Source organism: Tyto alba, unplaced genomic scaffold (assembly GCF_018691265.1).
Source record: "Tyto alba isolate M040663 unplaced genomic scaffold, T.alba_DEE_v4.0 Super-Scaffold_48, whole genome shotgun sequence".
NCBI classification, from domain to species: domain Eukaryota; kingdom Metazoa; phylum Chordata; class Aves; order Strigiformes; family Tytonidae; genus Tyto; species Tyto alba.
The window spans coordinates 10,746,978-10,762,052 of record NW_024881324.1 but is presented as its reverse complement, the minus strand read 5'-3'; the positions used below and the strand labels follow the sequence as shown (position 1 = coordinate 10,762,052).

The window sequence follows — 15,075 nt, the reverse complement described above, 5'->3', positions numbered from 1 at the left end:
ACCAGGGAAGGTGCATTCAGCGCTGACCTGTACTGCTAAGCAGCTGGGATGCTGCATTTTTAGAGAGGATGGAGTTATATGTGTGAGTAAAGCGAATTTCTGCAGCAATACCGGCATAGTATCGATGTGACCAGCTTGCCCGACCCCTTTAGACAAAAGGCAGTTTCACTGCAAATGGTCTCCAGGACGATATATGTAACCCTGACACCCGTGCAATGCTAGGCATGCTTGGCGGGGGTCACCTCAGCCTTCTTGCCTCCAGGTTGAGCGTTGCAGGGGGTTGGTTCTCAGTGGCAGTGGGGCTATGCCTGGGCTTTCCTTTTTGCCCAGAAAGGCTGGACAGTCTGTACTCTTGAGGCAGTGGATCAAAAAGCAACATGAAGCTTGTCATTTCTCATTTCAGAGAAACCTAGCTGGTCTTTCCATTCATCAGATGGATCACGGCAGCTGAATGGACCATTCAGGTGAATTACTCTGCAAATTGTCTTGCTTTCATTTCTTTTATTTCCTCCATTTTCTGTCATTTCTTTCAGCTGACTATGATCTATACCTACCTTCCTTCATCTTTTTTTCCCCCCCCGTTACCTGGTAAGCATTTTCTTTCTCACAGATGGAGTGTTTTCTCTCAAAACTTAAGGCACCTGGCAGGAGTCATGCCTAAAAGCGGACCATTCCCCCATCAGAGGAGGCTGTTGACTTCCAGGTGCTGTGCCTCCACACCGCCTTTGCCCAGGCATGTCTGGGGCTCAGCTCCTCATGCCATTTTACAGACTAGGCGGGGCTGATTTGAAATTGTATGCAAAATATGCTTCACTCAGCACAGCTCCAGAAAGGCACTTTTAGGGGGATAAGCTGTCACAAAGTACCACTTCCTCACCTCTCCTCAAATCCCGAACAACTGGGTTTAGCATGCACATGGTCAGCACGAGAATGTATTTTCCCATTTGCATGTACTTGCCATTTAGGCCACATTTAGTCAGTATTCAGCACTCTCAAACCTTAAGGTCTGGCCTTCATGCTCAGCATAGCTGTTCCCCAGCGGTGGCCCATACCGATAGGTCTCCATGCTCTCAGCTGGTTCGGACTTTGTGGGGACCGGGTCATGCTGGTAGAGCAACGCTGACTTTATCATCCCAAAGTCTTCCTGAATCTTCATCCCTGAATAGATAGCACCCGAGACATTTTCTGCCACGTGGGTGTAGCTCTGGAGATTTTTCACATCGCAGAGGTTGTCGCTGTATTTCAGCGCAGATGGCTTGTAGGCCTGGTAGGACACCTTGGTGGTGGTCGTGATGACGGTTTGCAACGGTGGGGCTATGGGAGAGGGACTGGGACCATACCTGCAGGGGTAGTCCCCACCACAGTAAGGGTGGGTAGTGCTTGTTTGCATCTGTCCATAGTCACTCCGCTCTCCGCTGCCAGTTTTCCCCCAAGCTGGTTTCAGTCCATAATGTCTGCCAGGGTTATCAAAACTCTTATCGTGGGCAGCCACGGCGTTGTAGTGAGATCCGCTCAAACCAAGGGGGTCGGCGTCGATGGCAGGACTTGCCAGATCTTTGTAAAACGTCGGGTAAGGGCTGGAGCTTATAAAGGTAGGAACTCCAAACTCATAGCTGCATGGCCTGGGCACGTAGATCCTTGGATTGGAGCACTTTGGGTATGACGATAGCTTGTCCTCTTGGAAGCTGGCTGAGTCGTAAGGGGCTTTGTAGAGATCAGTGTTTTGCAGTGAAGGGTAAGACTGAGCTGGAATCGAAAAATTGGTGTCTGTGATGATACCGACCCTTTCTGGGCCATCCATGCAGGGCAGATTCTGTAGGTTGTTGGTGTAACCACCGCTGTCGTGGTACCTTCCTGCCTGACAAGGACAAGTAGATTGTTGAGATTTGGGAATCGGTGCTGCCTGCACACACTTATATTTCTCGACACTTGTACTGTTGCTCATTTCAGCCCCAAATGAAGCATGGTGTAAAGCTTCGTTTTGCCCTGGAATCCCCAGTACATGCTTATGACACCTTTTTAATTGACTAATGACTTTGACTTACCTCTGAGTTTAGAGGTCTCTTTTTCTGGGAATGGTGAGAAGTGGACATTTGCTTCTTAATTGCACTCCGTCTTGCCTCTGCCTCCAATTTACTCTCTGGCCTGGGGTGGTCATGGACTCCTTTAGCCTAAATTAGGATTAACAAAAAATTAGATGTGAACTTGAAGGGTGTAAGAGAAGAGAAAATCCAGTAAGTACAACGAGAGGTAGCCACAACATAGTCTGTGGTTTGGCACAGGAAAACAGGAAGGATAAACTAAACAACAAGGAGGGATTAAATGTAAAAATAATAAAATCCCAAATTGCAGGTAGATAGAAGGATAATGTGAAGGAGAAGCCAGTGAGTACTGCAAAGCTAATGAAGGAGAAAAGGTGTTATTTATATTTGTGAAATCCAGAAGTAGCCAATCAGAACCAAGGGAAGAAAAAAATTATAAATTTAGTTTGGTTGGTTTTCTGCAGTCCAGAATTTCAGTTATGCTTTATAAACAGCCACTGCTAAAACTGTATAAATAGGCTTTAAAGTGGTTTAATGCCACCAGACGACAAATATTCTGTACTCTAAAAACAATAAGCACCTTCTTGAATAGGACTGAAGAATATATCCCTGGAAAGCCATCCAAAGATGCTTTGCTATTGAAATATCTGTAGATGTGCAGATATATGCTTCCAAAACTACACTGATATATGATGAAACAATATATTCTCCATATCCTCACCCATTACATTCCCCTCAGTGGACATACACGTAGTCCCTAATACAAAGTAGGAAACTTAAGACTGCTTATAAAATGCTGTTCTTTCTCAAATGTAAATTAACTTCTAAGCAAGGATTTATCAACTATTTTGATGGTAAAAAATTTCAGTTCTTACATGTTTGTAACACAATATAATAAAGGTGAAAATTTAGGAATGTGACCAATTTGTTTCCATTCACTGACTGGAGAACAGAATTCACTGCAGTGTGTCAGGGGAAAAAAGTAAAATCATCCAGCAGATAATGTAATCTCATAGAACAGAAGCTTTTTGTGAAGTTTTTGTCCTAATCTTGATAAAAAAAAAAAAAGTAAGATGAAATTTCAAGTTTCAGCTTTCTAAATTTCCCTTTTTTCTGGCAAGTTTTAAAATCCTCTTAAAATTCAAAGATTATTTTCACAGGAAGCAGAATTTTCACATTTCAACTTGTGCAATTTAAGACTTTTCTTCCCTCATTTATTTATTTAACAGGAAATAAATATTAAGTCCTTGTTGAGATTCCATTGTCAGACATGCCAGGGTGCAGGACAACATTTTTGTTCAGATTTGCGTACTGTAAACAGGAGAATTTTAGACATCAATCATAATGTTATAGTTAAAATTGAATACAGTTAACTCATAAGTACTGCTTTTAAAAAGACGGCCAAATGTTATTGATTTTTTTTGTTTTCACCATGTTTGTACTGCAGAGGAATTCAGTCATGGGCCAGAACTCCACTGTGCTCCGTGTTATACACAGAAAAGGGAAAAAAAAAAAAAAAAAAAAAAAAAAAAAAAGGTGGGGGAGGGAGAAATAACTCTATATAGATTATATAATTTATATAAGCGTGTGCACATATGTATGCCTGCCTTTTACCTGGAAAAATATCGCTTTGCCATCGAGCCTCCAGAAGTTAGTGACTGGATAGCCACTGTGTCCTCGGCAAGGAATCAGCTCAAGGGCTGAGTTACAGTTTGGGCAGGCTTTCTCTGCAAACAGAGATAAAGAAACTACTGAAGACACTGGTTAAAGATGAGGATGTTGTCTGAGGGTAAACAGAGCTCAAGGGCAATATGATCAGCCTTCACTGAAATTCAGGTTAAAATAATTATGTTTGAGGAAACGTGACATGGACCACCAAGCATAACTGAACGGTATGAACTAGAGCTGCATACTTTATCAATGGTAATGAGTTAAAGGATTTTAGATCCATTTTCCCTTAAGCATTTACAGCCAGACATGGATGAAATTTGGAAAGAAATGCGTTCACCGCAGTCTTTGCAATCACGCCTTGGCCTGCAAGCAAGTAAGGGCGATCCGAGTTTAGGAGCGGAGCCCAGCTGAAAGAAGCGGGGTCGCTCGGGGGTCCCAGCCCTCCCCGGGTGCCTCTCACTTTGCTGCTTCTGCCGAGCCTTGTCGCATATGGCGGGGCGAAGCTGCAGCCGGGCTCCGCCGGGCAGCGCGCAGCCCCCGGCGCACACCACCACCCCCAGGCAGGACTTCTTGAGGATCTGGCAGTTGTGGTTGTTGGTGTTGCGCATGGCCCAGCCGCTGAGGTGCCTCTGCGCGTTCTTCTCCTCGCTGGAGTAGATGAGCCGCACGTAGCCGTCGGGCCATTCCTGGAAGGCGTCGAAGTGCTTGGGCTCCTGCATCAGGGCAGGCATGGGGTGGGGAGGGCAGCAAGGAGGAGAGCAAGAGAGTATCAGCAGGGTATTGCAACCCGATGTTACAAAACGGGGGGGGGGGAAAGGGCTTTTTCTAGGACTGCCCAAGCAGCAGAAAAAGAAATACTGAAAGAATAGCTCGTTCAAAAACGCCCTATAAAGGGGAAAGGCAGTCTGAGCTTCCATGCCTCAAATGAAAGTCAGGATCCTTTCCTCTTTTACATCACGATCAGTAATAACATGGTCTGTTGTTTTAGGTGCCTCTCTGCAGTGAGGTTACCCGGTCAGAAGAGATCATCCTTGTTACCAGAACTTACTGACTGCTCTAACGCTGATGTGTCCAGGCAGGACAGATGCCTCCCTGGCTCACGAACGCTCTGAAGTTCTCCTCCTTGTGGGACCATGCACCCACAGGCTGGACACTAGAACTTATAGCTAAGGAATGAATTCTTAAAGCGCATCTCAAATGAGTTGAGTAAAGCTTCTGCCAAAAAGTAGAAATAAAAAAACTTGCCATTGCAAATATACTTCCACTATATGCATAGCGGTTCAGAGAAAGAACATTTCAATTTAGGATTTCACTGGCTTTCTGGAGTTCCTTACCAAAATATAATTACCAAAACAATGAAAGAACAACTAGGAATTTGAACTCTAAACATTTACAGTGCAAATTCCTGCAGTACCTCATTTAACATATGTATGGACCGTGTGTGAGCAAATCCCAGTGAATGCAGGTAAACTACCAGCATTTACAGCATTAAACCATTCTGTAATTGCACAGGCTCTGTAAAGTTAAATAAATTCCAAGATGGAAAAAGTTGTGAATTTAAAATGCATTTGGAGCAGACAGCTAGAAAAAAGTGGACAATAAAATGTCACATCAACAAACCAATGAAATATTTAGATAACTTGATTATAGTAGCAGAAAATAAACAATCGAAGCTTATTTTCAACATTTCTTTAAATGGGAAACAAGGGAGAAGGAAACTGGCCAGACAGTGGAGCGAAAGGCTGTTTTAGGAGTTCATACGCAGCTGGCTAAAGCTGTGTATCAAATCCATATTTTTAAGACAAGTTTTATATTACAATTCATTTTGTAAGGGCTGCTGCAGCCCACCCAGACCCCTGTCATTCCATGTGAAAAGGTGCGGGAGAAGTCAAGCAGCCATAAAGCAAAAGCTTTGCTCCGAGAGAAGCTTTTGCCCCTGGCAAACCCCCACCTGGCCTCGAGTTATAGCCGGCCGGGGATTTTTTTTTTTTTTTTTTTTTACCGCTTCCCCCCCCCCTCCCCGGTACCTGCGGCAGCTTCGGGTCGTTGATGTCCCAGGTGAGCTTCATGGCGGGGGGGTGATGGCGGGAGGCGACTCCCGCTTTTTTATTCTGTCGGGGCGTCCCCATGGGGGGGGGGGGGGGAGCTCCCGGCCGGCCCCACAGGCGGGGCAGCAGCGTGTGTCTGTCGGGTGTCCCCTTCCCTTCTCTTCACACACACAAACACCCTCACTCACCGGGCGGGTGGGCTCTGCTCCCCCTCCGCCCCCCAGGCGGGCTCCCCTGCCGTTATCTGGAGATGGGGGGGGGGGGGCAGCCAAGGGGGTCTTGCTCGAATCCACCCCCTCCTAGCACCGGGGGCTGCAAATTGAAGGCAGGGTCTGGAAGTCTAACCCGGCAGGAGCAGCCTCGGACCGGGGTGGGGGGAAACCTATCTCTGGGAGCATCCCTGCCCCCTCGGGATACCCCTCAGGGGGGATTTTGAGTGTGGCTCGGAGTTGCCTGCAGCTTGAAAAGCTCTTTTTTTTTTTTTTTTTTTTTTTTTTTTTGTGGGGGTGTTGGAGTCAAAGGCACGGTACAAATAACCCGCTTTTCCTTAATTGCACTCGTACACCTGCCCTTTAGGTTTAGGTGTCAACGAATTAAGCGCTATTAAGCGTGTTCTCCCTTCACGCTGTGCTCTGTAACTCAAATTTAAAACGCCAAAGCAGAGTCAGTGCCACCTTACTGAGCAGCACTTTTTAATTTATTAGAAAGTTACAGGTAGCGGTTTTTTACCTTCTTCTTTTAGGCAAAAAATTAGCCAATTGGGCACTTTTTTTTTGGGGGGGGGGGCGGGGACGACGACGGACAAAAATAATTTTGCTTTTAGCTTTCAGAAACAGAAAGAAAAAGAATTAAACTATCCTTAATATTATAAAGGCTGAAACGTTGAACGCCTAATGCTTCTAATAATCCTTTAAACGATCCCACCTGTGCTGAAGGATCTCCTCAGCTGCTTCCATCCCCTCTCAAAAGCTACTGAACTTTACCTTTAGCTGCGCAAATTAAAAACCAGCCTGTCGCAGAAAACGCCGGCTGTGACCGACCCCACGCACCCCCCCGGGGGGGTTGGGCTCCTCTTTCGTGCCCCCACAGGTGTCAATGACCATCACCTGGGTGCGGAGGGGCCGGGCAGAGCCCCCACCCAGCTGCGGCTTTTTAGCGCGAGTGCGAAGTTGATTTTTTTTTTTTTTTTTTTTTTTTTTTTTACCACACACACACACAGAGTCCCCAGAGCCTCGCTGAGTGAAAGGAGAGCTCTCGGGGCCGTGGGAAGCGTGGGTGAACAGCTCCCCTTCGCCTCCAACGCGGGTGGAGTCGTTAGTGGCCGTGGGGAACCGGGGGGAAAGTGGCTTTAACACCCCATCCCCCCCCCAAACCGCGGAGCTGTAACCCGGCGTGGCGTGTCCCCCCTCCCCAAATCCCGCTCCGTGGCTCAGGTAAGTGCCGCTCCCCACGCGGGGAACCGGCAGCCAGGCTGCGGGGGGGCGGGGAACCGGTTCCCACGGAGGGGGGACCACCCGTGGGGCTCCGCTACGGCTTCTTAAACCTCTAGTTTGGTAGCGTGGGGTGAGTTTGGGACTTCCCTGAGGAAGTAAGGAAAGCAACCCTACTTTCGGGGAGAGAGAGTGTGAGAAAGCGCTCTTCAGTTCTGGGGCAGAAAAAAATGCGTTGTGGGTTTGTTTTTTTTTTTTTTTTTTTTTTGCTTTGTTCTGTTTTGTTTTCACCCCTGTGTTTCTGTCTCCCTTTTCTTTCCGAAGGAAGAAAAAAGTGAAAAACGGAATAGGGAGGTGAATGGCAACATGGCAGCCAGAGCAGAAAACTATGTAAATATCCTTTAAAAGCATTCTTAGCTTTATCTTAAAAATAAATAAATATATATATTTAAAAGCGCATTCTTAAATGGACATGGCACAACCCAGAATTTTTAGTAACTTAATGTAATGTGAAAAGTGCTGGGAGATCCCTTAATCTTTTCTTTATTAAGTAGGAAGAAACAATTGTAATGCTTATGGGACATGGTAAGAATTACAAACTGAGTGTATTAAAGGAGTTGCTTATTTCCTTATTCAGTATCCTTTAGGATTACCAAGTTTTGAAGGTTCTGCCTCTTTTGGAGACTAAGACTGACGTTTCACCTTAAGATGTAACAGTAAAATTAAAGTAAAGAAACAAATGGAGTAAAAACAAATAAAAAGCCTGTAACTTTTAAAATAGCATCACAAGTATTTTCTCATAATCAGTGCTGCAATGATTTAAATGCCCACTTATTTTAATTGCTAGTTGTTTGCTTCCCTTCCCTCTGCAGCTTGAATCGCTTCTCATGGGTGCTTTTAAGGGGAAAGGATTTCAGAAAATAAGTGAATTGCTTCAGGAGAGAGAAATAGAGCCTCCTCAGAAATACAGCAAATCTCTCCTCAAGCAGCTAGACAAATCACTGAGAAAGGTGAGTACCATAAATAATCTGAACCATTTTAAGGCCCAGCTCTGTGGGTATCAGGCTAATAAAGCACAGCACTCTGTATTTCTGTAGGAGCTGGACAAGAATGAATTCCAGAATGTTTCGCTGCTGCTGAGGTGTATTCAACTCTACTGTAAATCTGATCTTCAAGAAGGGACAAGTTTGTTTATTGAGCAAGGACTGGGAGAAAAGATGAGTAGAATACTGTATATAAGTTACTAATATCATTTAAGGTTGCTTGCATCAGGAGAAGAATTCCAAGGAAGGGTGACCTAGAGGATGGCTTGTTGGACATAAATAAATATATTTTTTTTTAACATGTTGCATGAACTGAGTGGGGAAAAAATGCTTACTTTTGTTCCATTACTTTCAGTACAACAGCTAATATCATGGCTTCGCTTATTACCCAACTTAATGGGTTTGTGGGTTTTTTTTTAGCTGACAAAGGAAGGAGAGGATGAGTTTTGATGAGTGCCATTTATGAAATAATATAGAATTTCTAGATGCGTTTTAAATGCTCCAGCAAAATACAACTTTAGTAGTAGAACTGGTGAGCAGTTTGTGCTTTTATAATTTTAAAAGCTGACATGCTCTTGATGAAGGTCCCTTTTTAGGTACATAGTAAACCAGATGCATTTAATCTGCAAGTGTATTTTATCTTCTGGCACAATGGAAACATTCAGATTTCAGCTGGTAATACTTGTAGTAGCAGAAATGCCCTTGTGCTGATGATGAGTAATATGTAGATCTAGGATAGCTCGGAGGGAACAGCTAACGCTTGCTGTCTGTTAGCAGAGTTATACGGAGGGGTCCTTGGTCCAAAATTTTGTAATCCTGTCTTGAGATCATGCTTATCAGGGATAGAATTGTGCAAAATTCCTGTGTGGAGAGGGTAGTAATAAAATGTAACCAATCTGAGCTCTGTACCCTCAGTGAAGCATGGATTTCTAGTTGGCTGTAGGTGTGTGATGCTATGCAATATGTTTCAAAACACAAAGTATTAAAATAATGGCTTTGAAAAAGCTTGATGAATTTTTAAAGCATTATTTCATTGTGAATTGATGTCCTCTGGAAATGTCCATAGGAGTTGCAGTGCTGCTAGCAGTGTGCATTGTGTCCAGGAGGTACTGAGCATCACGAGTGGGTGCCTAAAGATGAGAAAGGAGGGAAGTGGGAGGGATAAGTCCTGCTGATGAGTGGGTGTGAGGGTGGCACCTGTCCTAGCAAAATCTGAGCACCTAAGTGCTGTGTCGTTTTTGACACAGTACATGACTCTGAAGTTCAAAAAACCCTCCCTCTATGCGTAAGGTTTCCTGCAGATATATCTAGTTTAAGGATTATTAACTCTTCTTCCCAGGTTTTAACTGATTTTTTTAATTTTTACTTGGTATCATGGTTTGAAAGAACAAGAGCATTTGTGATCCTCATCAACACAAAGGAGAATAAATATTTGGTGTTGCTTCTTGAAGACTTCTTTGACACTGCATTGGTATGTATGTGCATTAAGGAGCCTTTACTGGCTAAGAAAGCCATTGTTCACAGTTTTCTGTTAAAAAATAAATAGTTACACAGACCTTGTGCCCTAGGACTGAACCTGGGATGCAGCTATGGGCTGGCGTTAGGCTGAGGTTTGACACACCTGGGAGAACCTGCTGCAGGGCTGCACAGAGCTGCAGCTTTTCTCGTTTTCTAACATGAAGCTAAATGTTTGTTTTTGCAGTAAAATGTGCAAGAAGTTCTGATGCATATTGTAAATAAAAGCTTTTGTGCTGAAGCTCTCTTAAAAACAGGAGTTACCAGCACTGAACTGCACTTCATAGGCAAATGTGTTTGCCAAGGTGGTCCTTGCGATTTGTTCCTGTGGTGTTTGAAAGGGCTGATTTATTTTTAAAGAATAATCTGAGATGCTTACAATTTGTTAGGTTCCTATTTTAAATATGCGTAATTTAGAAGGCATTGGAGGGCTGGTGATGTAAATTTGCAGTAGGAAGAATGCTTTTAGCCTCTTTCCCCAAGCTGTTCCCCCAGTCTTGTCTGCAGCTTCCTGGGACTGTGTCACTTTGTGCAGCAGAACTTCTGACTTGTTAGGAGACTTGATAAAAGATATTTGAGTGAAATAAAAATTTCTTTCTCTATTAAGCACATTGAAATGATATGAAATACTCTAGAAATGATTTGACAGAATTTGATTTCTTTGTCTTCCTGGTCCATTTCTTCTGTATGCTTTCACTGTGGAGGATGAAGCGCTGCTTTATTTGTGTTGTGGGTGGTTAATTTTCCTCAAGGGACTTCAGTGCTCTTCAGATATCATATGCTATGATTTCTAGTACTGTCGTGTGTAAACATAAAATGTGTTTTTTACAAAGACCCACATGCGTAATAAAAATAACGAAGCGATGCCACGATGTGGGTTTTCCAGGGAGCCTGAGGGCACGGAGTGCTGCTGAAATCCCCGGGGGAAGTGGGTACTTCTCTCCTTTTACCCTCCCTGCGTGATGCCAGCCTGTACAATCGGGGTGACCATGTGTGACATGCCTGTATCGAGTGGCCTAGCTTTTCCTGATGTGGGTGCACTGGTGTTTTACATCATCTAGTCTCTGAAAGTTGTGATGGTGGGGGCACAAACACCTCAGGACTTTGAGTGCTCCTGTTTTTAGGTTGTGGTGTGTTAACGAAGGCTTCTTTTACTTTTTCTATCAGGTGATTTGCAAGTGTAGTGACGAAGGTCAGTATTGTTTTTTGTTCCATTACTTGATATCCTGAATCTTGGTCTCAGGAGAGTATTTCTTAACTCTGTTTGAACTCCATCCCTTTTCTCTTCTACCCTCTACTCCCTAACCCTACCCCCCAATGTTTTCTTTAAATCCTACTGCTGATTTCTCTCCAGTAAACGTTCATGAAAGTTAACATTGAAGCACAAAACCTTTTACTTTCTCTGCTTGTTTTGAATATGTTGGGGGTAAAAAAAAAAAATCTAGCTGTGGTATCTTGTCTAAATGGTCAACATGAAGTATTTAACTCGGTCAGAGTAAGTGCTGCTTCTGACAGGACTCGAGGCTAGAATGTCTGCTCTTGCACATCTATTCCTAGTGGCTTCAGATGTTATTCCCTTGCAGAAGGCAGCCACCTTTGCAGAATAACATATCTTCTTCAGCCATCCTAACTAGTCAGAGGGATGTCTGTCTCAGTGAGATTTTGTTGGTGGCTGCAACTGGCTTCCCATTAAGGCCGGGGAGCTGGTGCTGTCAGAAAGAGCAAGTGTCCGTGTGCCCCTGCATCCAGGCTCATGAGTTGCGTAGAAATGAAATGTTACCTTGTGGGCTGGGTAACTCGAGTTTATTCATCCGTGTAGCTTGTTCTAGTGGGAGCAGAGCAGGCATGAGCATCTTCTCATTAATAATCTAGTGGTTTGCTGTGACTTTGACAAAATCTGTATGTTATGGATTTATCTCTTGTTGATAGTAAGTAGCTTTTCCTTTCTGCACCTATTTAAATGGTTACCCAGGTCAGCAGTTAAAGTATCTGGAGCTTTTTTTTTTTTTTTCACATAGCAGTTACCAGTTTCCTTTTCTCTGTAGGAATAGATGGTTGGAAGCTTTGTTTTAAAATGAATCCACAGCTGGAATACTTTTCCTCCTTCAACACAACAAACTGTAGTTGCTTCAACTATCTTTTATGTGGAGACCAGCTCATTGTTAGCTGTAACATTTCAAACAATTTTTCTAGGGAAGAAAGAGATGGTGAATCTATTTTTACCTGAACTAGGGCATCTAGTGACAGAAGCAAATGCTTGCTTTGCTCTGCGGCAGGAGGTAAGACTCCTACCAGAAGAAGAAAATTATAGATACATACGCACACAAATGTGTGTAATTAGATACAAAATGTGAAAAATGTTACTGAATTATTTCCCTTGTGTCTCTGCCCTTTCTTCTGTGGGGGGGAAGGCTATGAGGACCCTCAACTCTATACTTGACAGTGTCCCACGGGAGGAGAGAAAGAAATTCCCCCTGTCTGAGGAGATGTGCTCACTCACGTAAGTGGCTTTGCTTCCAGCTTCTGTAGCTAACCATGGTCTTCTCTGCAACAAGAGTTAGTTATTCCCACCTTAACTTGTTGCATTATGTTTTTTTTCAGGAAATGCCTTGCAAAAACTATACTGGAGGCTGGCGGTAAGAAGTATTTAGTAGTTATGAAGTTGGGGTTCTTTGGCTTTACTTCATCTGCGTGCTTTTTATAGATGAATTACAATTGAAATGATTTCCTTTTCGAGAGTTGATTTCCAGGGAGGGAAAGCAGATTGTACTTTAAGAAAATGTTAATGAAATAAATCCTAGATACAACAATACATTAGTTCTTTCTGGTTAGTTTTTGTAGTTTGTATTAACTAATATGAAAAGCAAAACTGATGTATGTAGAAAGGTAATTAGATCAGCTTTCTGTGTTTATTAGAGGTAATTAGATCAGCTTTATGTGTTTATAAAATATGCTGGCTATAAAATATGCTGATTAGTCTTTAGAAGATAAACTTTAACCATGCCATGATATGGACAAACTTCAGTTAATAAGGTTTATAGCCTCCTGAGTGAAATCTTTTTTGTTTTCTCCTGTCAATAACACTTTCTAAGGGCTTTATGGTGGTATGTGAAATGTAACTTAGCTGTAGTTAGTGATGAGGCTTTGCTCGTGTCCCCTCCCTGATCCCAAAGAACATCTCCTGATGACCACATGTGCCCTGGTTAGTGATGCTCCGCACCCCGACCTTGCTGAGCCGGGGATGCCTGGAGCTCATGCAAGCTAGCTGGTGAATATGGCCGTGTAGTATATAAGTGCAAGAGTAGTAATGCTATAGCCCTCTGTTATTCTGGGGAGTGATATTTATCCTGTGCTTATGTTTACCATGTAGATTATGACCTTCAGGTTGCCATTTCAGAAGCACTTTGTAGGTTAATGACAAAAAAATGGAGGGATGACTTTGTTCACAGCTGGTTTGAAGATGACTATCTTGCTGAAGCTTTCAAAGAGATCAAGGATAGAGAATTTGAGACGGTGAGGGCCCTTATTTTGAAAACAACATACTTGACAAGTCTGTATAGGGGCTAGTTTTGGTTGAGTTCAGTCAGGATGTCCTTGTAAGAAGTTCCTACAAAACTGATTTTATAAATATGCGAAGTCAGTTATTTGTTGATGATGGGGGTTCTTTTATTTTTTAATCTGGCAAATACAAAATGGCATATTGTTAAAATAGCTCTTATTTCTAAGGTATTTTACTTCAAAAGCATAAATAAATTAACTTTTGTGGTTTCTTTTTGGAGGCTTGCTGGTCATAAGTTGAGTCTAACTGTTTGTAGCAACTTGAGTGTTTCTTCCCCAGCCTTTGGCATCACACTGACTAGTTAAAAGCTTATAACTGGGAGTAGAGGTTACACAGCCCAATAAAACAACTCTTTTGCAAGGGAAATGTAGCCTGATTTTAACAAGATGTCATTTGTCTTGAAGGACTGCAGAAAATTTCTTAACCGGCTAAATGAAAGGCTTGGAAATGGAAAGAGGTAAGCTGTGAACCAAAAGAATAAACTGGTGCTGTCATTACCACAGAGGGGAAAAACTAGGATTGTAAATTGACTTGAGTTATATTTAAAAAAAAAAAAAAAAGGAATTGCACCACATGTGAATAATTATGTTCTTCTTAAAGATATTTTATTCATTTTAATGGTGGTTCTTTTGACAGTAAAATCTATTAAGATGATGCATCGCTACTGAAATACTGTATTCTCTAAGCTTCTCCAAGCTTAATTTACTTCTAGGAATTTATTCTTTTTTGAACAATAAGATTAATAACCAATCTTAAGGACTTTTCTTACATTCAACATCAGAGTCTGACTTTATGAATCATGTGAAGTTTGCTTTTCTTCCAGAGTCTATTCGTTTCCTTGCATATCTGCTTTTGCTGACATGAATGAGGTAATAGTCCTTAATGCTGTGACATCTTCCCTACAGTGTTACTGCTGCTAAAATGTTACTTTCTGTGGTATATGTCTGTGGTTTTTTTTCTCCCTATTTTCCATTAAACAGCTTAATTTTCTAGAGTGTATAGTGTAACCTCCTATTCTAGTTGGAAAGTTTGCTTGTTTGACACTTAGCTCCCAACTTACTGCTGCTGACTTTGCTTTTATATCAGCCAAATGATAGAGGCAGTACTTGTCTTCATGGTGATGACAGAAGAGAGATCTCTAAAAAGAAACAGGAGGAGAGAGCAACTCTGATTCCTCCGGCAGAGCTGCCCCCAGACTGCCAGAAAACAAGATTAGTCTGGTGCCCGTGTAGGAAAGGTCATAGTCTCAGTCATGGATCCTGCAGGTTTTTTTACTGGTCTTTAAGTAAATGTATTTGTGGCACCATTCCTGACAGTTGTATCAAATCAAAGCCACGCTGATAGAAGCTGGTTCCCCTGCTTCTGCTTATTTCAAGTGCTCAGAAACACAGAAAACTTTTGTGGACTTTCCTGCCACAAACATGTGAGAACCGGCATATTGCCTTTTCCTTGGCTGATGTAGAGCCACCTCTGACTTCGTGGGTGTTGTTGGGTGACCAGCAGGCTGGTAACTCACAGGTTGATCCCAACTTTTATTTCTGAGAGATATGCATATGTGTATACTCATATGTAAGGCAACACTTTCCAATTTTGTCTTGTTAAAGAAAACTGAGAATGATACAGCAGTTGTGGGGTTTTCCTGGGAATGTCAGCGCTGCTGTTGTGCTTCCCCAGGTGAAGAAGCCATTGGATGAGAAGCTGGAAGGGTTCTGGATTGACTTCAACACTGGCAGCCAGAGTGTGACATTCTATGTGGACAGTAAAGAG

General features: G+C 42.9%; 2 protein-coding genes across 2 annotated transcripts in view; one reads left to right on the top strand and one right to left on the bottom strand.

Annotated features, from left to right (window-relative positions):
* Positions 1 to 976: 976 nt before the first annotated feature.
* GCM2 (glial cells missing transcription factor 2) lies at positions 977 to 5,782 on the bottom strand. The gene is made up of 5 exons (XM_032987741.1): positions 5,741 to 5,782; positions 4,174 to 4,426; positions 3,657 to 3,769; positions 2,046 to 2,171; positions 977 to 1,858 (listed from the first exon to the last, which is right to left on the bottom strand). Exons 1-5 carry the CDS (start codon positions 5,780 to 5,782, stop codon positions 977 to 979), a joined length of 1,416 nt encoding a protein of 471 aa, XP_032843632.1.
* A 1,074-nt stretch (positions 5,783 to 6,856) lies between these two features.
* The window catches only part of SYCP2L (synaptonemal complex protein 2 like), a 28,956-nt gene continuing 20,737 nt past the window's right edge, over positions 6,857 to 15,075 (top strand). Inside the window, exons 1-12 of the mRNA XM_042806637.1 lie at positions 6,857 to 6,871; positions 7,516 to 7,581; positions 8,064 to 8,201; positions 9,574 to 9,705; positions 10,917 to 10,941; positions 11,943 to 12,028; positions 12,161 to 12,249; positions 12,351 to 12,385; positions 13,120 to 13,262; positions 13,713 to 13,765; positions 14,132 to 14,177; positions 14,983 to 15,075. Coding sequence (XP_042662571.1) covers positions 6,857 to 6,871; positions 7,516 to 7,581; positions 8,064 to 8,201; positions 9,574 to 9,705; positions 10,917 to 10,941; positions 11,943 to 12,028; positions 12,161 to 12,249; positions 12,351 to 12,385; positions 13,120 to 13,262; positions 13,713 to 13,765; positions 14,132 to 14,177; positions 14,983 to 15,075 — 921 coding nt within the window. The remainder of the gene's footprint in view (positions 6,872 to 7,515; positions 7,582 to 8,063; positions 8,202 to 9,573; positions 9,706 to 10,916; positions 10,942 to 11,942; positions 12,029 to 12,160; positions 12,250 to 12,350; positions 12,386 to 13,119; positions 13,263 to 13,712; positions 13,766 to 14,131; positions 14,178 to 14,982) is intronic.

Coding starts and splice junctions, on each gene's coding strand:
- GCM2 (XM_032987741.1), bottom strand. CDS start 5,782: ATGAAGCTCACCTGGGACATCAACGACCCGAAGCTGCCGCAG. Junction 2,172..3,656: donor GCAAAGCGATATTTTTCCAG/GTAAAAGGCAGG, acceptor ATCCTAATTTAG/GCTAAAGGAGTCCATGACCA. Junction 1,859..2,045: donor AGAGACCTCTAAACTCAGAG/GTAAGTCAAAGT, acceptor TGTCCTTGTCAG/GCAGGAAGGTACCACGACAG.